Source organism: Nerophis ophidion, linkage group LG01 (assembly GCF_033978795.1).
Source record: "Nerophis ophidion isolate RoL-2023_Sa linkage group LG01, RoL_Noph_v1.0, whole genome shotgun sequence".
NCBI classification, from domain to species: domain Eukaryota; kingdom Metazoa; phylum Chordata; class Actinopteri; order Syngnathiformes; family Syngnathidae; genus Nerophis; species Nerophis ophidion.
The window spans coordinates 49132539-49160010 of NC_084611.1; the positions used below are offsets into that span (position 1 = coordinate 49132539).

The window sequence follows — 27472 nt, forward strand, 5'->3', positions numbered from 1 at the left end:
TGAAATTCCCATTGAAAGTAATGGGACATTTTTCAAAGTTCCACAATTCCCACATTTTTCATCCGATTCAAACCGCTTCAAGTTCAAAATATTCAGCCTGTTCAAAAATGTGTGATGTCCTTCAACTATTAAAAACATTCCCGGATTTCCAAGAATTCCCAATTTTCAGAGACATTTTTCCCATTCAAAATAAATTGTCAATTTTTCAAACTTCCACAATTCCCACATTTTTCAACTGATTCAAACCCTTCCAACATCAACACATTCCACTCATCCTGGACATTCAAACTACCATTTTCCACAATCAGGAAATTTCCAGGAATCCCTGTTTTTTTCAAATCTGATTTCCAACCTTTTTTAGTGGAAACCTTGTTTCACGCATTCCACTGTCAAAACATTCCTCTTTTTCAAAGAAAAAAACAAGTTGGTTTAAGAACTTGAAAAATTCCCGTTTTTTCCGAAATTTCATAATACCATTTCTCAATTAAAAACTGTTACAACTTCAACATTTCTTGACCAATTTAAACAACTCAAACACCAATCAATTCAGCTCATTCAGGATATTCATGATCCTAGTCATTTAAAAAAAAATCTAGCTTTTCCCAAAATGTCCACATTTCCAGGAAGTTCCCATTGAAAAGAATGGGACATTTTGAAAAGTTGCACGATTACCCCATTTTTCAACTGATTCAAACCATTCCACCTTCAATACATTCAATTCATTCTGGAAATACAAACTACCATTTTCCACATTCAAAAAATTTCCAGGAATCCCTGTTTTTTTCCTAATTTAATATCCAATCTTTTTTAGTGGAAACCTTTTACTATCGTTCCACTGTCAAAACATTCCTCATTCATGCTCCTAATCACCCCCCCCCCCTCCCCAAAAAAATCTCGTTTTTCCCCAAATTCCCACATTTCCAGGAAGTTCCCATTGAAATAAATGGGAAATTTTTCTGAGTTGCACAATTTCCACATTTTTCAACCTATTCAAACCATTCCACCTTCAACACTTTTAGTTCATCCTGGAAATTCTAACTAACATTTTTCCATGTTCAACAAATTTCCAGGATTTTTTTTTTTTTTAAACCTTATTTACAACCTTTTTCAGTGCGAAGACTCCTTTCACATTTTTCAACCCATTTCAAGCGTTCCACCGTCAAAACATTCCTCTTCGTCAGGACAAAAAACAAGTTGGTTTAAGAACTTGAAAATATCCCGCTTTTCCCGAAATTCCGTAATACCATTTCTCAATTTAAAAACTGTTACTACTTCAACATTTCTAGACTGATTAAACAATTCCAACACCAACCAATTCAGCTCATTCAAGACATTCATGCTCCTAATCATTAAAAAAAAAAATCCTCCTGTTCCTAAAATTTCCAGGCAGTTCCCATTGAAATGAATGGGACATGTTTCAAAGTTGCACAATTCCCACGTTTTTAATCCGATTCAAACCATTCCAACATCAACACATTGCACTCATCCCGGACATTCAAACAAACACTTTCCCAAATTCCAAACCAAATTCCATTTTTCTAATAAATTTAAACTATCTAACACTCAAACCATTCCAACATTAAAACTATTGAATTGCCTCATTTAGTTTATTATTTAGAATGCATTAAAAAAAGACGTTAGGTCTTTCATGAAGATTATGAAATAGGCAAATGTCCATAATACAAGTGCAGTTCCCTTTTACATGCAGGGGAAAAATAAATGCCGGTACTTGCCGTTATGTGATCACACTATTTAAAATGTTGACTAATCATGCAGCATCTTATTTACGCGATGTCTTCATTAATGAGAGATGACCTTTGACCCGGGTCAAGTGCCTTCCTCCTCTGGCGGTCGTGTCGCGGTGGAGAGCATGACATCTGCGGGCAGACACACCAACGCTGCCAGCCTTCCCTGCGGCCACTGTCTCGTGGTCGCTGCAGGCTGGAATAAAAGGGACAAAACGAGGACACGCCGTGGCAAGACGTGCAGCTGTGCCAAGGTTTTCCCCCGGCAGAGAATACGCCAGAACTTTTTTTTTTGTTTGTTTGTTTTTAATTCCATTTTGAACAACAGTTCAAAGTCATTCACACATCTTTTATTAGCTTCACAGCTCCGTTTTTCCCTCTGCGCCAGCTTGTTGCACGTCCTGGAGAAGAAGACAGCGAGGAGCTGGCATTACCCACAATGCAAAAGGGCATTGATCATGTAATAATACAAGACATTTTCACCTCATTATTGACCATAAAATATATGTTATCATTAGCCAACGGGCGGTCCGCAAGCCACATCCGGCCCACCAAATCTTTTTATTTGGCCCGCTGAACATCGCCTAAATAGGATTGATTAAAAAAAACATTGAAAGTAGGGTTGATTATGCATGCAGTACTCCCGCCATCCCACAGGGGGCAACAACGAGGTATGGAAGAAGAGTACTCATTTAAATAAAAAATGGCACTTTTGACCCTGAAAAAAATGTAAAAAAAATTTAGAAAATCTGACTGGAAAACAATTTGATATCTTTTGCGATGTAATTTTGTTTTTTTTTGGCTGAGTAACTACCTAGCGATCAAAGCTCATTTTAATACATGTAACACAGAATTTGTACCAGTAGAGGGCGATAAGGCCACAGTGCACCTTAGGTTTAATTGTACTGTACAGTGTGTGCAATGTTTACCGCAGATATTTCTATATGCGCAAACATTATTGTGTGACTATATTGACACTAAACCTCCTGTTTTGTTTATGTAAAGTACACAATGTAGGTAATACTTTTGTAAAGTTTATGTGATGCTTATATTTTCAGTATTACAGACCTAAATGAAGGAGGAAGTGTAAAGAAATACAACTGAGGAATGAAAATATTTCCAAAGGAAAAAGAGAGCAATCCTCAAAACTTCTGGAGCTTCTGTTTCTTCATGCTGTTAACTATCTGTCCAAATGCACACACTGGAATGGAGGTGCGAGGGCAGAGTAATGAATTTAAGCCCATGTCTTTACTTTGTAAAAAAGTAAACGCAGTCTTTCTGACAAAACTTCCACATTTCCATGTCCGGCCCCTGGGACCTTGGGCTCCTGAAACTGCGGCCCTCTTCATGATGAAAAAACATAATATCTAGAAGAAAATGCATCAGGATGTTGACTTTTTTAAAAAGTTTTCAGATGGCACTGAAGATGTTTTGAAAATGGTTAAAAAGTTCAAGTGATATTTAAACATAAAACTTATATTAATGTTTTGTGATCAACTGTGTCATACATGATACAAATTGAAAATCATATATGAAAAATGATTTTTGTAAAAAAATGTAATAAAATACATTCAGAAAGACCAACAGAAGCTCCAGTTATAAACCCACGCATTCACAGAGAGAACATGCAAACTCCACACAGAAAGATCCCGAGCCTGGGATTGAACCCAGTGAGGCAGACGCACTAACCCCTCTGCCACCGTGAAGCCCTTATATATATATATATATATATATATATATACTATATATATATTTCTTTTTTTTTAAACACATTTTTGAAAATGATTCCCTGACATAACCCCTTGGTTGTTACAAGGCTGTTTTGACATCATTTAAAAGTTGACATTTTCAGAAATATTTACCTTTCCACTCATTTTCTGACACAACTGAACTTTGGGAACAACTCCGGTATGTGGACAAAAGTATTGCATTACAGCGCTTTGACACCAATAAAAGTCTAAAGTCTAGCACGTCTTTTCTCTAGATATCCTAGCCTCTCCAGGGGCCCAGGCTTAGACCGATTTTTTTATTTTATTTTATTTTAATATTTTATTTTTTTCTCCCGTTTCCCCCCCCCCACTTGTTTACCTGTATCTCACCTTTTATGTAAGGGGCGCCAGAAGTTGGCAGACCCGTCAGCGATCTTGTTCTCTCTCTCTGTAATGTTTGTCTGATCTTGAATGGGATTGTGCTGAAAATTTTAAATTTTCCTGAAGGAATAAATAAAGTACAATCCATCCATCCATTTATCTATCTATCTATCTATCTATCTATCTATCTATCTATATATCTATCCATCTATCTATCCATCTATCTATCCATCCATCCATCCATCTCAATGCTCAACGTTTAATTTCTTGTGTGTGGAATGTTGAGGAAAAAATTAATTTATTCCATTCTAATTTGGAAAAAAACTGTTGACATTGTCATTATGGGGTGTGGTGTGTAGAATTTTGAGGGCAAAAATAAATGTATTCCTTTCTAATATGCAAAATAAATAAAACACATTTTCACAGTCATTGTGGAGAATTGTGTGTAGAATTTTGAGGGCAAAAATTTATTTATTGCATTCTAATTCGCAAGATAAAAAAATATTCACATTGTCATACTGGGGTATTGTGTGTAGATTTGTGAGGGCAAAAACTAATGTATTCCTTTCTAATATGCAAAATAAATAAACGTTTTCACATTGTCATTATGGGGTATTGCGTGTAGCATTTGAGGACAAAATTAATTAATTTCCTTTCTAATATGTAAAATGAAATAAAAAAGTTTCACATTGTCATCATGGGGTGTTGCGTGTAGCATTTGAGGACAAAATTAATTAATTTCATTTCTAATATGTAAAATGAAATAAAAAAGTTTCACATTGTCATCATGGGGTGTTGTGTGTAGAATTTTGAGGGCAAAAATTTATTTATTCTATTCTAATTTGCAAGGTAAAAAAAACTGTTCACAATGTCATAATGGGGTATTGTGTGTAGAATTTTCAGGGTGAAAATAAATCTATTCCTTTTCTAATATGGAAAATATATAAACATTTTCACAATGTCATTATGGGGTATTGTGTGTAGCATTTTGAGGACAAAAATACATTTATTCCATTTTAAAATGCAAACTTAAAAAAAACATTTTCACATTGTCATTATGGGGTATTGTGTGCAGAATTTTGAGGGCAAAAATAAATGTATTTCTTTGTAATATGCAAAATAAAATAAAAAAGTTTGTCATTGTCATCACTGGGTGTTGTGTGTAGAATTTTGAGGGCAAAACAATTATTTATTCCATTCTAATTTGCAAGGTAAAAAAAACTGTTCACATTGTCATAATGGGGTATTGTGTGTAGAATTTTGAGGGCAAAAATAAATGTATTCCTTTCTAATATGGAAAATATATAAACATGTTCATATTGTCATTATGGGTTATTGTGTGTAGCATTTTGAGGATAAACATCAATTGATTCCCTTCTAATTTGCAAAATAAATAAAGAAATTCATATTGTCTTGAAATTTGAGGACAAAAATACAATGATTCCATTCTAAAATGCAAACTTGAAATTTTTTTTTCACATTGTCATTATGGGGTATTGTGTGTAGAAATTTGAAGGCATAATAAATGAAAAATATTTTCACATTGTCATAATGGGGTATCGTGTGCAGAATTTTGAGGGCAAAAATAAATGTATTCCTTTGTAATATGCAAAATAAAATAGAAAAAGTTTCTCATTGTCATCACGGGGTGTTGTGTGTAGAATTTTGAGGGCAAAAATACATTGATTTTATTTTTAATATGCAAAATAAAAATAGAAAGTTTCACATTGTCATTATAGGGTATTGTGTGTAGACTTTTGAGCACAAAAATGTATTTATTCCATTCTAATTTGCAAGGTAAAAAAAAAAACGGTTCACAATGTCATAATGGGGTGTGTAGAATTTTGAGGGCAAAAATAAATGTATTCCTTTCTAATATGGAAAATATATAAACATTTTCACATTGTCATTGTGGGGTATTGTGTAGTAGCATTTTGAGGACAAAAATAAATGTATTCCATTCTAATTTGCAAAATAAATTTAAAAAAATCATACCGTCTTCAAATTTAAGGACAAAAATACATTGATTCCATTCTAAAATTGTCATTATGGGGTATTGTGTGTAGAAATTTGAAGGCATAATAAATAAAAAATATTTTCACATTGTCATAATGGGGTATCGTGTGCAGAATTTTGAGGGCAAAAATAAATGTATTCCTTTGTAATATGCAAAATAAAATAGAAAAAGTTTCTCATTGTCATCACGGGGTGTTGTGTGTAGAATTTTGAGGGCAAAAATACATTGATTTTATTTTTAATATGCAAAATAAAAATAGAAAGTTTCACATTGTCTTTATGGGGTAATGTGTGTGGAAATTTGAGGGCAAAATAAAAAAAAATGTCACATTGTCATAATGGAGTATTGCGTGCAGAATTTTGAGGGCAAAATAAATGTATTCCTTTCTAATATGCAAAATAAAATAAAAAAGTTTCTCATTGCTCATTGTCATCACTAGGTTTTGTGTGTAGAATTTTGAGGGCAAAAATAAATGTATTCCTTTCTCATATACAAAATAAATAAACATTTTCACATCATCATTATGGGGGATTGTGTGTAGCATTTTGAGGACAAAAATAAATTAATTTTGTATCTAATATGCAATATAAAAATAGAAAGTTTCACATTGTCATTATGGGGTATTGTGTGTAGACTTTTGAGGACAAAAAACAATTTATTCCATTCTAATTTCCAAGGTAAAAAAAAAAACGGTTCATAATGTCATAATGGGGTATTGTGTGTAGAATTTTGAGGGCAAAAATAAATGTATTCCTTTCTAATATGGAAACTATATAAACATTTTCACATTGTCATTATGGGGTATTGTGTAGTAGCATTTTGAGGAAAAAAATAAATGTATTCCATTCTAATTTGCAAAATAAATTAAAAAATTCATACCATCTTTAAATTTGAGGCCCAAAAAAATTTATTCCTTTCTAATATGCAAAATAAAATATAAAAGTTTCTTATCGTCATCACTAGGTTTTGTGTGTAGAATTTTGAGGGCAAGAAAATATTTTACTCCATTCTAATTTGCAAGGTAAAAAAACTGTTCACATTGTCATAATGGGGTATTTTGCATAGAATTTTGAGGGCAAAAATAAATGTATTCCTTTCTCATATGCAAAATAAAAAAAACATTTTCACATCATCATTATGGGGGATTATGTGTATCATTTTGAGGACAAAAATAAATTCATTTTGTTTCTAATATGCAAAATAAAATTAGAAAGTTTCCCATTGTCATTATGGGGTATTGTGTGTAGACTTTTGAAGACAAAAATGAATGTATAACTACAGACAGTATATGGACAAAAGTATTGTGTTGTAGCGCTTTTACACCAATAGTTGGAAAATATAATATAGTATTAATTATATTAATAAAGTGTACCAAAAAAAGTTTGGTCCCAAGTCTTAAAAGAAATAAAAAGTTAAAGGTTGAGCATTCGAGGCGAGCCCACCAGAGAAAAGACGAGGTAGACTTTAACGGTTGCGGTGTCGATGAGGTTTCAATGGCCGCTCACCTTCAGCTCCCCTAGCAAGAAGGAGGTGCAGAACTCTCGCACACGCTCAGTAGAGATGGGCCCCGGGGGCAGGAGCCACTTCATGTCGGAGTCCCTGTCGTAGATGCCCACACGGGGCAGGTCCTGGGGCCTCAGTCCAAAGTACTGCAGGGACCTGGAGTTGGACGTGGCTTCTCCGTTGATGAGCACAAACAAGAACTAGGAGACATGTTGGTGAGATTTTCAGCATCTTTTTCACTCGGCAACAGACAGAAAACTCTTTTTTATTACAGTGCCACCTTTGTTTTTGTCATGACAACACTACTTTTGCCCATCATCACCAATCCTTATGTGAGACAAGAACACACGTCTTTCCCTTTTCTCTCTTCTAAAGACTAAACAACTGCTAGTGTGAGGTGGCTAACACTGCAGGCAATGAAGAGTTTTCTATTTTGCTTTTAAAGCGCCCTGAAAAGCTGATTGGACAGCTAGCTTGCGCAGCTAGTGGGTCCACGACTATGACTTCTGTTTTGTTTCATCCCCAATTTTACTGCTGTGTCACAGACACCATTTGGAAACAATTAAGGTATGTAAATAAACATTCATGCGGACGTTGTATCGATCCGTTGTGGTGAAGAAGGAGCTGAGCCGGAAGGCAAAGCTCTCAATTTACCGGTGGATCTACGTTCCCATCCTCACCTATGGTCATGAGCTTTGGGTCATGACCGAAAGGATAAGATCACGGGTACAAGCGGCCGAAATGAGTTTCCTCCGCCGTGTGGCGGGGCTCTCCCTTAGAGATAGGGTGAGAAGCTCTGCCATCCGGGAGGGACTCAAAGTAAAGCCGCTGCTCCTTCACATCGAGAGGAGCCAGATGAGGTGGTTCGGGCATCTGGTCAGGATGCCACCCGAACGCCTCCCTAGGGAGGTGTTTAGGGCACGTCCAACCGGTAGGAGGCCACGGGGAAGACCCAGGACACGTTGGGAAGACTATGTCTCCCGGCTGGCCTGGGAACGCCTCGGGATCCCCCGGGAAGAGCTAGACGAAGTGGCTGGGGAGAGGGAAGTCTGGGTTTCCCTGCTTAGGCTGTTGCCCCCGCGACCCGACCTCGGATAAGCGGAAGATGATGGATGGATGGATGAAATAAACATTCACATAATATTTCTGTGTAATTAACTCATTTCACAACATATATAGCTGCGGCTTATAGTCCGTAAAATACGGTATTATATTTTGTACAGGTTTAAGGATAACTTGTTTTGGAAATCGTAAGTCAAGATGATGAGCAGACATTTTACGTGTTTATTTTTGATAGGCCAAAAATAGAACACCAGATATCATTCATGAAGAAAGTGCTTTTTGATTCACAGCCTTTCGCAAATGACATTGTGTTTGGCCATATTAAATTATATAAAGGGCCACGTCAAATTATATAATGAGCCCCATTAAATTATATAATGGGCCATATACAATTGTATAATGGACCCCATAAAATTATATAATGGGCCACGTAAAATTATATAATGGGCTATATAAAATATATAATGGGCCCCATTAAATTATATAATGGGCCGTTCAAAATTATGTAATGGGCCCTATAATATTATGTAATGGGGGGGCCACAAAAAATTATATAATGGACCACTTAAATTAAATAATGGGCCACGTAAAATTATATGATGGGCCCCATAAAATTATATAATTGGTCATATAAAATTATATAATGGGCCGCATAAAATTATATAATGGGCCCCATAAAATTACATAATGGGAGGCCACAAAAAATTATATAATGGGCAACCTTAAATTATATAATGAGCCATACAAAATTATTTAATCGGCCCCATAAAATTATATAATGGGCCCATAAAATTATATAATGGGCCCATTAAATTACATAATATGGGGGCCACAAAAAATTATATGATGGACCACTTAAATTATATAATGGGACACGTAATATTATATAATGGGCCCCATAAAAATATGTAATTGGTCATATAAAATAAATTATTTGGCAATCCACTTAAAAAAAATATGGCGTGCCATATTAGAAATATGGAACAGGCCAATATTCAAATGAAGTGGCGGACCTCATAAAATGATGTGCCGGGCCCCGGGTTTGACCCCTGTGCTGTACAGGTGATCCAGGCTGCATGAAGGTGTAACAGACCGACTGTCCATGATGTTCCAGACATGAAGGAACCTTCTCACCTTGCCCATGAACTCAGGAGCCAAAGCCGCCAGCCGCTTCTTCAGCTCCTGCTGCTCTTTGCTGCTCCTGTTGACAAAGAGCAGGAGGTGCGCCTTCACCTCTGAGTTGAAGATGCCCACAGCGGTCTGAGGATGGAGAGTTAGTGGTGAGTGGTGAGGAGAGGAGGATGTGCACACATGTGGTCACCTCCTCCAACGTACCACTTGACTGTACTCCGTCAGGTATCGAACCTCGTTCACCACCACGAAGTTGACCAGACCGTCCGTTTCCAGCTTCTTGGCCTCGGCAACAACCAGGTTCTCTTGGTGGTTATCTGCCTGGACACACACTTCAGCACCACACACACACACACACACACACACACACACACACACACACACGAGGACAACATGCGGCGCACCCAACAAGTATTAACTGTTTCCACATTTTTTTAGCCTTATTCCAAAATATTTTTTTGTCCTCAAAATTAAACACACAATACCCCATTTTGCTAATGTGAAGTTTTTTTTTTTAATGTTTGCAAATTTAATAAAATGTTAAAAACAAACTGATCAGTAAATGTCTCCATACAGTTTTATTTATTTTTATTTTTAATAAATATGCAAAAAAAAAAAAAATTCACATTGTCATTATTGGGTATTGCTTGTAAAATTTTGAGGACAAAAATTAATTGATTATATTCTAATATGCAAAAAAAAAAATAATCCCCAAAAACTTTAACATTGTCATTATAGGGTATTGTGCAGGGGGTGCCGAAAAGGGGGGGTAAAGGTGATGGAGGGGGGCCCAGAGAGGCCCCTAATGATGATGAAATTATGTGAAATTATGTGTTGGGGGCCCTGTAAAGATTCTTTTCATGGGGCCCAAAATCCCTAGCGGCGCCCCTGGTATTGTGTATAGAATTTTGAGGACACAAATAATTGTTTTTCATTCTAATATGCAACATTTTGATTAAACCTTTCACATTGTCATGATCGAGTATTGTGTGTACAATTTTGAGGACAGAAATGCATTAATTCTATTCTATATACATATATATATATATATATATATATATATATATATATATATATATATATATATATATATATATATATATATATTTCACATCGTCATTATGCGGTATTGTGTATAGAATTATGATGACAAAATATGTTTCCATTCTAATATGCAAAATAAAAAAAATAAAAAAGCTTTTCACGTTGTCATTATGGGGTATTGTGTGTAGAATTTTGAGGACAAAAATTAATTTATTCTATTTTAATATGCAAAAAATAAAATAAAACATCTTTCACATTGTCATTATGCGGTATTGTGTGTAGAATTTTGCGGACACAAATACTTTTTTTTTTTCCATTCTAATATGTAAAATTTTAAATAAATTTTCACATTGTCTTTAGGGGTATTGTGTGTGGCATTTTGAGGACAAAATTTAAATAATTTTATTCTAATATGCAAAATTTAAAATAAAACTTCACATTGTCATTATGAGATATTGTGTGTAGAATTTTGATGTCAAAAATGAATTGTTTCCATTCTAATATGCAACATTTAAAAAAAAACTTTTCACATTGTCATTATGGGGTATTGTGTGTAGAATTTTGAGGAAAAAAAATAATTAATCCTATTTTAATATGCATATATATATATATATATATATATATATATATATATATATATATATATATATATATATATATATATATATATATATATATATATATATATATATATATATATATATATATTTACTTCACATTGTCATTATGTGGTATTGTGTGTAGAATTTTGAGGACACAAATACATTTTTTCTATTCTAATATGCAACATTTTAAATAAACTTTTCCCATTGTCATTAATAATTCTAAATAAATGTATTCCATGTTGAATAAGGATGTAACATAACTAACTGTGGAAAAAGTGAAGTGGTGTGAATACTTCCTGGATGCACTGTAAATACGTGATGGTGCTACCTTTCTGAAAAGGGTGATGGTGTCTGATTGGATGCCATAGTCAGCCCACACTTCTTTCACATCACTGATGGCCATAGGGACGGTGTCCACTTGCTTGGCAGTGGCCACCAGCTCTTTGTAACCAAGACTCTCCTCTCCCTACAATGTAATATGACATTTTTACATTACATACTTGTAATATTACATTACAATATTGTAATATTATATTACATTACATACTTGTAATATTACATTACATACTTGTAATATTGCATTACATTACATACTTGTAATATTGCAATATTACTTTTCATACTTGTAATATCACATTGCATACTTGTAATATTAAATTGCATTACATACTTGTAATATTGCTTTACAATCTTGTAATATTATATTACATTACATACTTGTAATATTACATCACATACTTGTAATATTACATTACATACTTGTAATATTACATTACATTACATACTTGTAATATTGCAATATTACTTTACATACTTGTAATATTACATTATTTTATATACTTGTAATATTACATTACATACTTTTAATGTTACATTACATTACATACGTGTAATATTGCAATATTACTTCACATACTTATAATAGTACAATATTTAAATTTTCCTGAAGGAACTCTCCTGAAGGAATCAATAAATTACCATCTATTTATCTATATTACTTTACAAACTTGTAATATTGCAATATTACTTTACATACTTGTCTAGAACCCTTATTTGAAAACAAACAGGAAGTCGGCCATCTTGGTTTTTGTCTGCCATTTTTTGGCCGAAAAAAAGGGGTCGTACTTTAACAGACTCGTCCTAGGGACTTTGACCAAATGAGACGTTATTAAAAGCACAGATACAACACATATAGGCAACAATATATTGCAAAAAAAAAATCCTACACCATAAGATGTGGGCGTGGCATGGCACTACACTTTGCTTTGACCGTTTTTGGCAATTTTTCAGCCCCCCAAAAAAGGGCGCATACCGTTTCAAACCCCTCCTAAGGACTTCGGCCAAATGATATGCATTTAAAATCATAGATACAACACATACACACAACGATAAATTGCGAATACGTTTTTTCTACGCCATAAGATGTGGGCGTGGCATGGCGCCAAACTTTGCTTCGACTATTTTTGGCCATTTTTCGGCCTAAAAAAGGGGCCATACTCTAAGAAACTCGTCCTACGGACTTTAGCCAAATGAGACGCGGTTAAAATCACAAATACTAAACATATAGGCAACGATAAATTGCAAAAAAATAGAAATCCTACATCATAGGATGTGGGCGTGGCATGGCGCCAAACTTTACCTAGATCGTTTTTGGCCATTTATCTACAAAACAAAAGTGGTAATACTTTAACAAACTCTTCCAAGGAACTTTGGCCAAATGATACACATCACAGATAAAAATCACAGATAAAACACATATAGGTGACGATAAATTGTGAATATATTTTTCCAATGCCATAAGATTTGGGCGTGGCATGGCACCAAACTTTACTATGATCGTTTTTGGCCATCTTTGGGCCAAAAAAAGGGTCGTACTTTAACAGATTCCTCCTAGGGACTTTGGCCAAATGATACGCATTTAAAATCACATATACAACACATATTGGCGATGATAAATTGTGAATACGGGCTTCACGGTGGCAGAGGGGTTAGTGCGTCTGCCTCACAATACGAAGGTCCTGCAGTCCTGGGTTCAAATCCAGGCTCGGGATCTTTCTGTGTGGAGTTTGCATGTTCTCCCCGTGAATGCGTGGGTTCCCTCCGGGTACTCCGGCTTCCTCCCACTTCCAAAGACATGCACCTGGGGATAGGTTGATTGGCAACACTAAATTGACCCTAGTGTGTGAGTGTGAATGTTGTCTGTCTATCTGTGTTGGCCCTGCGATGAGGTGGCGACTTGTCCAGGGTGTACCCCGCCTTCCGCCCGATTGTAGCTGAGATAGGCGCCAGCGCCCCCCGCGACCCCGAAAGGGAATAAGCGGTAGAAAATGGATGGATGGATGGAAATTGTGAATACATTTTTCCTATGCCATTAGATGTGGGCGTGGCATGGTGCCAAACTTTACTTTGATTGTTTTTGGCCATTTTTCGGCAAAAAAAAGTCGTCATACTTTAAAAAACTTCTCCTAGGGACTTTGACTAATCAACTAACCGTTAAAATCACAAATACAACACACATAGGCGACTGTAAATTGCAAAAAATAAATTCCTACGCCTCAGGATGTGGGCGTGGCATGGCGCTACACTTAGCTTCGACCGTTTTTGGCCATTTTTCGGCAAAAAAAGGGTCGTACTTTAACAAACTCCTCCTAGGGACTTTGGCCAAAAGAAACACATTTAAAATCACAGATACAACACATATAAGTGACGATAAATTGCGAATATATTTTTCCTATGCCATAAGACAGTGGTTCTCAAATGGGGATATGCGTACCCCTGGGGGTACTTGAAGGTATGCCAAGGGGTACGTGAGATTTTTTAAACATATTCTAAAAATAGCAACAATTCAAAAATCCTTTATAAATATATTTATTGAATAATACTTTAACAAAATATGAATGTAAGTTCATAAACTGTGAAAAGAAATACAACAATGCAATATTCAGTGTTGACAGCTAGATTTTTTGTGGACATGTTCCATAAATATTGATTTTAAAGATGTATTTTTTGTGAAGAAATGTTTAGAATGAAGTTGATGAATCCAGATGGATCTCTATTACAATCCCCAAAGAGGGCACTTTAAGTTGATGATTACTTCTATGTGTGGACATCTTTATCAGATAGTACTTTATTGATTCCTTCAGGACCGATGTCCGTTTGGGACAGACGACCCTATTGAATTTCTAACGTTTTATATTATTATTTATAATTTAATCACTTGTTTATTTTTCAACAAGGTTTTAGTTATTTGTATATCTTTTTTTCCCAAATAGTTCAAGAAAGACCTCTACAAATGAGCAATGCACTGTTATACAATTTAATGAATCAGAAACTGATGACATAGTGCTGTATTTTACTTCTTTATCTCTTTTTTTCACCCAAAAATGCTTTGCTCCGATTAGGGGGTACTTGAATTAAAAAAATGTTCACAGGGGGTACATCACTCACAAAAGGTTGCGAACCACTGCCATAAAATGTGGACGTGTCATGGCGCCAAACTTTACTATGATCGTTTTTGGCCTTTTTTGGGGCAAATTGATAAATGATAAATGGGTTGTACTTGTATAGCGCTTTGACACTACTTCCACATTTACCCATTCACACGCACATTCACACACTGATGGGGAGAGCTGCCATGCAAAGGCGCTAACCAGCACCCATCAGGAGCAAGGGTGAAGTGTCTTGCTCAGGACACAACGGACGTAACAAGGTTGGTACTAGGTGGGGATTGAACCAGGGACCCTCGGGTTGCGCATGGCCACTATACCACTGCGCCACCAAAAGGGTAGTACTTTAACAAACTTCTCCTAGGGACTTTGACTAAATGAGAGGTGTACATAAGTTAGAAAAATGAGTGTTTCCTCACACATTTGTTACGAGTCTGTTGCATAGACCAGTCCAGATGTGTTCTTTGAATTCATCTGGAACTGTGATTTCATTCCCACACTCTGGATGTGAAAGTCACGTGTGACGAGAGACTTTTGGGACATGATTTAACGGGCCGAGCACACCAAGAGTCTGTGTGGCTTCCTTTCACTTTTTTTTCCTCTCCAAACCAGAGAGAAAAATGCGACTGGGAGCGTGAACGTGGTTCTGAGAGCACCCAATCGTCGAGGTGCAGGACTGTCGCGCACGCACACACACACACACACACACACACACGCACACACACGCACACTCACACACACACACACACACATACTCTTGTATTGGTTACCTTCCTGAGACGTGAGAAAAATGCCTCCCTCTTTAGAACCAGCCTTTCTAAATATATAAAGAAGTGTATTTACAACATTAATAATATATACATACTATGCAAATATAAAAAAAGCTTGTTGTGAAAAATTAGTTGGAATTTCGCAAGAAAAACGTCACAATTTCGCAAGAAAAACTTGGAATTTTGGCAGTGTTATAAAAAAGTCCTCATGTTACTCAATGCAAGACAAAAGTTTACAAGAAAAACTAAACATGTGTGCAATATTATGATAAATGTTGGAATTTGACTAAATAACAGTCGCAATTTTGCAAGAAAAACATAACATTTTGGCAATTTTATGAAAAAAGTCATAATTTTACTTGACAAAAGTCACAATTTTAGAAGAAATCTTTGAAATGTTGGCAATATTATAATAATAATCTGAATTTTACTTGGCAAAAGGATGATGAAACTCATAATTTTACTCAAAAAATTTCACCATTTTACAAGGACAACCAAAAAATTGGCAATATTGTGATAAAAGTATGAATTTTATGCGAAAAACCTCACCATTTTGCATTAAAAAGTAATCATTTTATACAACAAAGTAATCATTTTATGAGAATATAATGCAAAATTACAGGAACAGAAAGAATATGAGGAATTGTTTCCAATTTTTTAAGAAAAATGTCGACACATTGTGAGAAAAATGCCTCCCTCTTTAGGATCACTCTTTGTAGATATATAAAGAAGTGTATTTAGAACATGAATGATATAGACATACTATACTAATATCAAAAAAGCTTGTTGTGAAAAGTTTGTTGGAATTTCACAAGAAAAACTTAGAATGTTGGCAATATTATAATAGAAGTCGTCATTTTACTCAACGCAAGTCAAAGTTTTACAAGAAAAACTGATCATTTGTGCAATATCATCGTAAAAGTTGAAATTCTAATCATTAACAGTTGGAATTTTACAAGAAAAGCTTAAAAATTTGGCAATTTTATGAAAAGAGTTGTAATATTACTCGAGTAAGTAAAGTAAAGTCCCAATTTTAAAAGAAAACTTGGCAATAATATTATAATAATCAGAATTTTACTCCAAAAATGTCACTATTTTACAAGGACAACAAAAAATTTGGCAATATTGTGATAAAAGTCAGATTTTTATAAGAAAACTGACATTTTGGCAATAATATAATAATAATCTGAATTTTGCTAGCCAAAATGATGACAAAAGTCCTCATTATACTCCAAAGATGTCACTATTTTACAAGAACAACAAAACAATTGGCAATATTGTAATTCATCCATCCATCCAATTTTCTACCGCTTATTCCCTTTCGGGGTCGCGGGGGGCGCTGGTGCCTATCTCAGCTACAATCGGGCGGAAGGCAGGGTACACCCTGGACAAGTCGCCACCTCATCGCAGGGCCAACACAGATAGACAGACAACATTCACACTCACATTCACACACTAGGGCCAATTTAGTGTTGCCAATCAACTTCAATATTGTAATAAAAGTCAGAATTTTAAATGACAGATGTCACCATTTTGCATTAAAAAGTAATCATTTTTCACAATAAAGAAATCATTTTATGAGGAAAATATTGCAAAGTTACAGAAACAGAAAGAAATCCGAAATTGTGCCCAATTTTAAAAGAAAAAAGTTGACACATTGTAAGAAGAAGACTGCTTTTAGTTCATTTATTTATTGTTGTTGAATTTTTTGTTTGCAATTTATTTTTAATTTTCATTATTTACTTCAAGTTATTACAGTATGTCTCTATACACATTATTATTTTATTTGTTTTATAAATTTTGGCCAAAGGGGGTGCATTTCAATTACTTACCCACACTTGTTATTACATATGTTGGCCAGAGGGGGAGCACTTCAAATTTTTACACACACTTGTTATTTCATATGTTGACTAGATGGGGAGAACTTCAAATTTTTACAAACATTTGTTATTTCATATGTTGGCCTGAAGGGGAGTCCTTCAAATTTTTACACACACTTGTTATTTCATAAGTTGACTAGAGGAGTAGCACTTTTAAAACCAACACACAGTCAATTTGAAAAATCCCTCATTTTGATAGATTTCACCACCAGGGGCTGCAAAGGAAATCTCTATTTTTTTGTTTTTTGTAACGTGCTTAAGGCCGATGACAAAGGAGTCAGGGACCACAGATGGCCCCTGTGTCGCACTTTGGGCAACCCAGCTGTAGAAGCTAACTGGTAATGGCCACTGTAGTCTTAGTAGCGTATTGTATTTATTCATCCTATCCTCACACCGGCAGAGGTAAAATCAGCCATTCACCTGGCGGGGTTTTCGGGGATGAATAGGGAAGTGCTTCTTTATCTTGTTTTATCACATATTGCTGCCTTTGCACCTGTCAATGTTTACTTTTGCATGCACGTTGAATAAACAAAAAAAACCTCTGACTTTGGAGCAATGTTCACGGACTCTAGTATTTGGCTCTCTATTAGATGCAATGTTATTGGGATCGTGATTTATGTTCACACCTCTTCATATGAAAGATACTTTTCCTTCTTCATGTCTCAACAAGGGTAGGAACACAAGAACACACACACACACACACACACACACGCACACACGCACACACCCACACACACACACACACACACACACACACACACACATACGGAATCCATCGTTGGAATAAAAAAAGCTGTTTTGTTTTTCTGGTGCTTCGCATAGATTTAACGGCACTTCTCCCACGCCGCGCCCCCCCGCAGGAAGAGGGCAGCCAAAGGCCGGGCGTCATGTCGCGTCACCTCTGACCTCGCCGCAGCTGCCAAAGGGCGTGGCCCGTCACCCCGCGACGGCGTAAACGTTTCGACCTCTCGCCCGTCTCTTAATGTGGCTCCTCATATATGGTTTGTGGCGCGGGGGGAATATTATATACGTGAAACTGTAAATAAATTTTAAAAAATAAAAAAAAAACTCATGCCTTTCATTTGCATGATTTGTCTGACCTGCAAGAAACCGATGACCACCACCTCAGCAGACTGGATGAAGGCTTGTGCAGCTTTGCCGTCAGCCAACCGGGGCAGCGTCCCATCTGAGGGAGAACACATCAAATGTGTCACATGACACACGCAGGCAACCGAATACGTGCCTGCAGGGCCGTAAAATAAAAACTAAAAAAACAAACAAAAAGTAACAACATGGAATTTTTTAAATCATCATGAGTTCAACTAAATACTAAAATAAATGTATTTAGATACTTGTTGATCCTTTTCTGAATAAAGGGCACCACAAAAAATGTCATTATTGTCTTTATTGTGTCAACAAATGTTAGTGTACATGAAACATATGTTTATTATTGTCATTTAGTCCTTAAATAAAATGTGGAACATACCAGACAACTTGTCTTTTAGTAGTAAGTAATATTGTGTCATTTATCTACCAATTATTTTGTCTACATTATTAAGGACAAACTGTAAAAAATGATTATTAACTTACTTGTTCATTTACTGTTAATATCTGCTTATTTGTTCTATCTACACTTCTGTAAAAATGTAATAATCACTTATTCTTCTCTTCTTTGATACTTGACATTAGTTTTGGATGATACCACACATTTACGCATCGACCCGATACCAAGTAGTTACAGGATCATACAATGAAATATAATAGCTAATAAACCAATACTGATGGAGAAATACTGATATAAAGGGTAGATGTCACGATGTTTTCTGTTTTGAAATGTTCTATCTACACTTCCGTTCAAATGTAATAATCACTTAGTCTTCTCTTTTTGTTACTTTGCATTAGTTTTGGATGATACCACACATTTAGGTATTGATCCGATACCAAGTAGTTGCAGGATCATACATTGGTCATATTCAAAGTCAACAGTAAAAAGTACAAAATGCGGCTGCTAGACTTTTGACAAGAACAAGAAAGTTTGATCATATTACGCCTGTACTGGCTCACCTGCACTGGCTTCCTGTGCACTTACGATGTGACTTCAGGGTTTTACTACTTACGTATAAAATACTACACGGTCTAGCTCCAGCCTATCTTGCCGATTGTATTGTACCACATGTCCCGGCAAGAAATCTGCGTTCAAAAGACTCCGGCTTATTAGTGATTCCTAAAGCCCCAAAAAAGTCTGCGGGCTATAGAGCGTTTTCCGTTCGGGCTCCAGTACTCTGGAATGCCCTCCCGGTAACAGTTCGAGATGCTACCTCAGTAGAAGCATTTAAGTCTCACCTTAAAACTCATTTGTATACTCTAGTCTTTAAATAAACCTCCTTTTTAGACTAGTTGATCTGCCGCTTTTTTTCTTTTTCTCCTCTGTCCCCCCCCTCCCTTGTGGAGGGGGTCCGGTCCGATGACCATGGATGAAGTATTGGCTGTCCAGAGTCGAGACCCAGGATCGACCGCTCGTCGGGACCCAGGATGGACCGCTCGCCTGTGTATCGGTTGGGGACATCTCTATGCTGCTGATCCGCCTCCGCTTGGGATGGTTTCCTGTGGACGGGACTCTTGCTGCTGTCTTGGATCTGCTTTGAACTGAACTCTCGCGGCTGTGTTGGAGCCACTATGGTTTGAACTTTCACAGTATCATGTTAGACCCGCTCGACATCCATTGCTTTCGGTCCCCTAGAGGGGGGGTTGCCCACATTTGCGGTCCTCTCCAAGGTTTCTCATAGTCATCATTGTCACTGGTGTCCCACTGGGTGTGAGTTTTCCTTGCCCTTATGTGGGTTCTTCCGAGGATGTCGTAGTTGTAGTGGTTTGTACAGTCCTTTGAGACATTTGTGATTTAGTCCTATATAAATAAACATTGATTGATTGATTTTTTTACTTTGCTTTAGTTTTGGATGATATCACACATTTAGGTATCAATCCGATACCAAGTAGTTGCAGGATCATATATTGGTCATATTCAAAGTCCTCATGTGTCTAGGGACGTATTTACTGACTTTACAAACATACCGTATTTTTCGGACTATAAGTCGCAGTTTTTTTCATAGTTTGGCTGGGGGTGCGATTTATACTCCGGAGCGATTTATGTGTGAAATGATTAACACATTACCGTAAAAAATCAAATAATATTATTTATCTCATTTACGGAAGAGACGAAGAAAATGTCAGCAATCGTCACAAACACGTCAACAATCGTCACACCAATAAGAATTTGGCGGGGAAGGTCATGGCAGAAGTGCATTGTGGGTCATGGAATGCTAACTGCTATATGCTATATGCTACTGCCGTAGCTATTACAATGGATTATTTCATCGTTGGCGGTGACTTATAAAAACTGAGAAGGGCTGAACAAAAATGGCACCGAAAGGAAATCATGTACTGCAGATTACAAGCTGGACATAGTGAAATATGCAGCAGAAAACGACAAGAGGAAGCGGCGCATACCTTTGGAGTTGGCAGAGTTGTTTAGATGCGACATCGAGGAAGAAGATTTCATGGGATTTATGGATTAGGAGTGACAGATTGTTTGGTAAAGGTATAGCATGTTCTATATGTTATAGTTATTTGAATGACTCTTACCATAATATGTTACAAACCCCGTTTCCATATGAGTTGGGAAATTGTGTTAGATGTGAATATAAACGGAATAAAATGATTTGCAAATAATTTTCAACCCATATTCAGTAGAATTTGCTACAAAGACAACAAATTTGATGTTCAAACTGATAAACAATTTTTTTTTTTTTGCAAATAATCATTAACTTTAGAATTCGATGCCAGCACCACATGATAAAGAAGTTGGGAAAGGTGGCAATAAATACTGATAAAGTTGAGGAATGCTCATCAAACACTTATGTGGAACATCCCACAGGTGTGCAGGCTAATTGGGAACTGTTGGGTGCCATGATTGGGTATAAAAACAGCTTCCATGAAATGCTAAGTAATTCACAAACAAGGACGGGGTGAGGGTCACCAATTTGTAAGCAAATTGTCGAACTGTTTTAGAACAACATTTTATCAGTGAGCTATTGCAAGGAATTTAGGGATTTTATCAGCTACGATCCGTAAAATCATCAAAAAGTTCAGAGAATCTGGAGAAATCACTGCACGTAAGCGATGATATTACGGATTTTTCATCTTTCAGACGGTACTGCATCAAATACCGACATCAGTGTGTAAAGGATATCACCACATGGGCTCAGGAACACTTCATAAAACCACTGTCAGTAACTACAGTTGGTCGCTACATCGTAAGTGCAAGTTAAAACTCTACTATGCAAAGCCAAACCCATTTATCAACAATATCCTGAAACGCCACCGGCTTGGCTGGGCCCGAGCTCACCTAAAATGGACTGATGCAAAGCGGAAAGGTGTTCTGTGGTCTGATGAGTCCACATTTTAAATTATATTTGGAAACTGTGGACGTGGTGTCCTCCAGAAAAAAGAGGAAAATAACCTTTCTGATTGTTATAGGCGCAAAGTTGAAAAGCCAGCATATATGATGGTATGGGGGTGTATTAGTGCCCAAGGCATGGGTAACTTACAATTCTGTGAAATCACCATTAATGGTCCATACAGATTTTGGAGCAACATATGTTGTCATCCAAGCAACAATATCATGTACGCCCCTGCTTATTTCAGCAAGACAAATGTAAAAACAGTGTGGCTTCATAAAAAAAGAGTGTGGGTACTTTCCTGGCCCGCCTGCAGTCCAGACCTGTCTCCCATCGAAAATGTGTGGCGCAATATGAAGCGTAAAATACAACAGCGGAGACCCCGGACTGTTGAACGTCTGAAGCTCTAGATAAAAATAGAATGGGAAAGAATTTCCACTTTCAAAGCTTCAACAATTAGTTTCCTCAGTTCCCAAACGTTTATTGAGTGTTGTTAAAAGAAAAGGTGATGTAAAACAGTGGTGAACATGCCCTTTCCCAACTACTTTGGCACCTGTTGCAGACATGAAATTCTAAGTTAATTATTATTTGCAAAAAAATAATAAAGTTTATGAGTTTGAACATCAAAAATCTTGTATTTGTAGTGCATTCAATTGAATATGGGTTGAAAAGGATTTGCAAATAATTGTATTCCGTTTATATTTACATCTAACACAATTTCCCAATTCATACGGAAACAGGGTGTGTACGTTAACATACCAGGCATCTTCTCAGTTGGTTATTTTTGCGTCATATACTGTACACTTATTCAGCCTGTTGTTCACTATTCTTTACTTATTTTAAATTGCCTTTGCAATGTCTATTCTTGGTGTTGGATTTTATCAAATAAATTTCCCCCCAAAATGCGACTTATACTCCAGTGCGACGTATATATGTTTTTTTCCTTCTTTATTATGCATTTTCGGCCGGTGCGACCTATACTCCGGAGCGACTTATACTCCGAAAAATATGGTAATATGAATTAAAAAAAACTAAATAAGATTTTGTGATGCTAATCATAGTAGTATCAACTAGATACAGTCCTGTACTTGGTATCATTACAGTGGATGTTTGGTGTAGATCCACCCATGGCGTTTGTTTACATTGTTACGTCGGTGAGCTATTGTATTCTCCTACGCCGTGGGTCGGCAACCCAAAATGTTCAAAGAGCCATATTGGACCTAAAACACAAAAAAACAAATCCGTCTGAAGCCGCAAAAAATTAAAAGCCATATTACATACAGATAGTGTGTCATGAGATATAAATTGAATTATGAGGACTTAAAGGAAACTAAATGAGCTCAAATATGGCTACAAATGAGGCATAATGATGCAATACGTACATATAGCTAGCCTAAATAGCATGTTAGCATCGATTGATTGATTCAAACTTTTATTAGTAGATTGCACTGTTCAGTACATATTCCGTACAATTGACCATTAATTGGTAACACCCCAATAAGTTTTTCAACTTGTTTAAGTCGGGGTCCACGTGGCATACATGGCTAACCAGCTAGCCATGTATGACACATGAAATACAAGACAAAGAAGCAAACGCAGGAGAGATCGGGGAGAGGGAAGGGGAAGTGTCCGCCTTCGTTGAGAGCCACGTAAATTAGCTTGCAGTCATGCAGTGACCAAATATGTCTGGTTAGCACTCCACACAAGTCAACAACATCAACAAAAATCACCTTTGTGCATTCATGCACAATGTTAAAAGTTTGGTGGACAAAATGAGACAGAAAAAGAAGTGGCATGAAACACGTCCTAGATAGTCGGAAAAAGTTGTCCATGTAAACAAACTAGAGTGAGTTCAAGGACCGCCAAAATTAGTAGGACAAAACGGCGCTCGCCAAATACTCGAATCAATGAAGCATGTTTAATATAAACAGTGTGCTATATAACAATTAGGGAGGTTTGTGTCATGTTTTCCTGCTACATAAACCATATTAAAACAAAGAATATTTTTGTTCCCCCTCATGTTTTTCCATTTTTTATATATTTTTGAAAAAGCTCCAGAGAGCCACTAGAGCGGCGCTAAAGAGCCGCATGCGGCTCCAGAGCCGCATGTTGCCGACCCCCGTCCTACGCTGTGTAGTGAAGCATGTTTAGCTATTCCTCGTCCTCCAGTGATAATGATACCTGTAAGAAACTTACTTTATTTGTCGTCGTGGAAACGAGGATTAGTGATTTAGAAGTAGCTAAAACACTGTGGATGGATGCTAGCCGCTAACTAGCTAGCCATGTATGACACATGAAATACAAGACAAAGAAGCAAACACTGGAGAGATCGGGGAGAGGGAAGGGGAAGTGTCCACCTTCGTTGACAGCCACGAAAAAATGAGACTGCGAGGACAAATGTGCGCAAACTTTTGAAACTCACTTGGAAAAAAACTGGAAAAAGTGTAGCGAGCTAAGCAGCAAAAATAGGTTAGCCTAGTGTTACTACCTAAGAGGTCTTAATCAAGGCTCAAGTTGTCCGTTTTTCTCAAACAGACATTTATTTCAGCCACGCCTTCTTCTCCTCCAAAATATAGCCAAAACAATGCCAAAATAATGGCCAAAAAAATGCCGTCAGAACAAATAAATAAGAAAAATAGAACATACAATTAGTCTGACATCAAGTAAAAGAAAACACATTGATTTCACATGCGTTATCACAAAGAATCATACCTCATTGGCCTCACAAACTCCGAGGGAATGAAGTTTCTTTCCAAGTCGAGACTCCATTAACCTCTTACATTGAATGCTTGCTGTCTCATGCTGCTTCCCTTATTCCGTCACATATTAATTGTCCCCCAACAATGTGACCGAACCGGAAACAAAAAGATGTTCCTCTCCAATTTACATGGGTTTTGTAACCAAAATATCCATCCATCCATCCATTTACTACCGCTTATTCCCTTTCGGGGTCGCGGGGGGCGCTGGCGCCTATCTCAGCTACAATCGGGCGGAAGGCGGGGTACACCCTGGACAAGTCGCCACCTCATCGCAGGGCCAACACAGATAGACAGACAACATTCACACTCACATTCACACACTAGGGCCAATTTAGTGTTGCCAATCAACCTATCCCCAGGTGCATGTCTTTGGAGGTGGGAGGAAGCCGGAGTACCCGGAGGGAACCCACGGATTCACGGGGAGAACATGCAAACTCCACACAGAAAGATCCCGAGCCTGGATTTGAACACAGGACTGCAGGACCTTTGTATTGTGAGGCAGACGCACTAACCCCTCTGCCACCGTGAAGCCCGTAACCAAAATAAAGTTAACATATACTTGCATGAAATTACCACATAAAATATATTTTTAACCACACTATATGTAAATATTAACTGAATATTTGTACATTATATTTATTTATTATAACCAACTATGAAATTATGTAACATTTATACAACGTGCTTCTGTCAGCAGCTACACCTAGCATTTTGAATTACATTTATATAGCGCTTTTCTCTAGTGCAGGGGTGTCCAAACTTTTTCCACAGAGGGCCGCAAACGGAAAAATTTAAGCATGCGGGGCCATTTTGATATTTTTCATTTTCAAACCATAACAAAATATATGGATTTTTTTTTTCTAATCCTTAGGTCTCCTGTGGAGCGTAGAGGGTCTCAGTCACTAAAATGTTAAAAACAAGTCAAATTATTATTTTTATTTTTTTATCTTATGCTTACTGTAAATGTCTATATCAACTTGAGGTTGATATAAAGTAAAATAAATAAGGTTTTATGCCTTTTCTGTCAAAGACAACTTTGTTTTTTATAGTAAAACTGAATTATGCAGTATTTAGATGGATAAATAGATAGTACTTTATTGATTGCTTCAGGAGAGTTCCTTTATTTAGCAATTAAAGCCCTCAAAGATCAATAATGCAGGACACCATTGATTTTAATTATTTAATATTTTTGAGTAATCACAGTAAAAAGTGAAATAAAATTCTACTAAATATATTTGAGATCCGAAAGGTTCCCTACTCATAAAGTGATGCATTTTATTATTTTTTATTTATTTACTTTTAACACTTAAATTTCAAGATCAATTTGGACGGACGGACAGATGGATGTTTACTTATATAGCCCTAAATCACGAGTGTTTCAAAGGGCTGCACAAGTCACGACGACATCCTCGGCTCAGATCCCACATCAGAGCAAGAAAAACTCAACCCAATGCTGAGGAACAAGACTTCATGACTGCTGAGCTTCCAGTTGTGTGCTTTCCTGCAAGTCCAAACCAGACTGAAAAGTACCTCAGTCTAGGTGTTCTTCACTAACGACACAATGCTTTCATCAAAGACCTGGTGATGCCATTATTGAATGTTTTTCAATTTCCGATATATCTGTCGATTTTAAGTTTGAACTATTATTTTGTTTGTTTAATTTTCTTTTGTCGAAACTTTGATGTTTTTATATGGCAACCACACAACACATGCAATATTTTTTCCACATAAAACATTTTGAAGTGATAATTTTTAAGTAATAATTCACTATAACATCTATTTTTTTGTCTTTTTTTTTTTTTGAGCAATGGAAAGAAAAGAAAAGAAAGACAAAAGGGAAAAAAACTGCCTGCATGGCAGCTTTGTGTCAACATTGCCACTTTTTCTCATTAGATTTCACCTCATTCCACTTTTTTCAAATGTTTTTATTTTTATTTTTGCAATAATATCAATTTTGCAATTTTTGCAGAATATGTGGCGGGCCGGTAATCGATTAGCTGCAGGCCGCAAATGCGCCCCGCGCCGCATTTTGGACACCCCTGCTCTAGTGACTCAAAGCGCTTTTACAAAGTGAAAGCCAACATTTAAGTTCAATTTAAAGCAGTGTGGGTGGCACTGGGAGCATGGGGGACAAGTGTCTTGCCCAAGGACACGACGGCAGCGACTAGGATGGCGGGAGCGGGGATCGAACCCGGAACCCTCAAGTCGCTGGCACAATTTAGTGTAGCAGCACTCAAAAAGTTGGGATTTTTTTTCCATGTGTAACAATTGTAGGGTACTGGCATGCTGTAGAAAAAATGCGGCGTTGAATTCCCACAAACGAAACCTAAAAAACGGGCCAAGTGGTGTCATCGAGGGCCCTATTTTCGGACAGTTTTGCCTATTTTGGTGACGGCGGGGAGTCCAGCAGGTGTTCCCGTGTAATGGGAGCCCTTTTGGGTCCCCATTTGCAGACAGTTTGACGGCCACTTTACCAACCGAGCCACGCCGCCTCCACATAGCGCGCATATGTCGACCTATATTGAACTGTTTTAGCATTTTATAAAACAACCGTCGACATCTCCGTACTGAAAAGATTGACAAGACAGCAACATTGACACAGGTGGTGACCAAAAGGCCAAATGAAGTCTACGTGCGTTACCTTGCTCACCGGCCATGGCGGGCGACGCCAGCAGGACCAGGAAGAAAAGTCCACTCAGCATTTTGTTCCCCAATGGACTTCCCAAAGAAAGGGTGAAGTTTGCAGGACTGTGAGGATGTTGCCGACCCTGTGGTACAAGCAGTACTCCTAGTAGTACTAGTAGTAGTAGTAGGAGTAGTGGTGGTAGTAGTGGTGGTGGTGGTGGTGATAAGAAGTTTGTTGGGAAGGCCACAGTTGTTCCTGATAAGTGAGGCTCCTTTGATGACGTGTGGCCTTGGCGAGGCTTTATTTGTGAACACTGCAGCAAAAGGCCGTCAGCAAA

At 37.0% G+C, this 27472-nt stretch overlaps 1 protein-coding gene across 3 annotated transcripts; it reads right to left on the minus strand.

Moving 5' to 3' along the window:
• Positions 1-927: 927 nt before the first annotated feature.
• LOC133556174 (endoplasmic reticulum resident protein 27) lies at positions 928-27375 on the minus strand. Of its 3 annotated transcripts, XM_061905844.1 has the most exons (8): positions 27151-27372; positions 18394-18479; positions 11526-11663; positions 9753-9869; positions 9552-9677; positions 7358-7555; positions 2229-2329; positions 1813-2146 (listed from the first exon to the last, which is right to left on the minus strand). In XM_061905844.1, exons 1-8 carry the CDS (start codon positions 27209-27211, stop codon positions 1828-1830), a joined length of 1146 nt encoding a protein of 381 aa, XP_061761828.1. In that variant the 5' UTR covers positions 27212-27372; the 3' UTR covers positions 1813-1827. The 3 variants fall into 3 exon arrangements, with proteins under 3 accessions (XP_061761836.1, XP_061761828.1, XP_061761841.1); XM_061905852.1 differs by lacking the exon at positions 11526-11663 and having other exon boundaries at positions 928-2146; positions 27151-27375; XM_061905857.1 differs by lacking the exon at positions 2229-2329 and having other exon boundaries at positions 2003-2146; positions 27151-27365.
• Between the last annotated feature and the right edge of the window lie 97 nt (positions 27376-27472).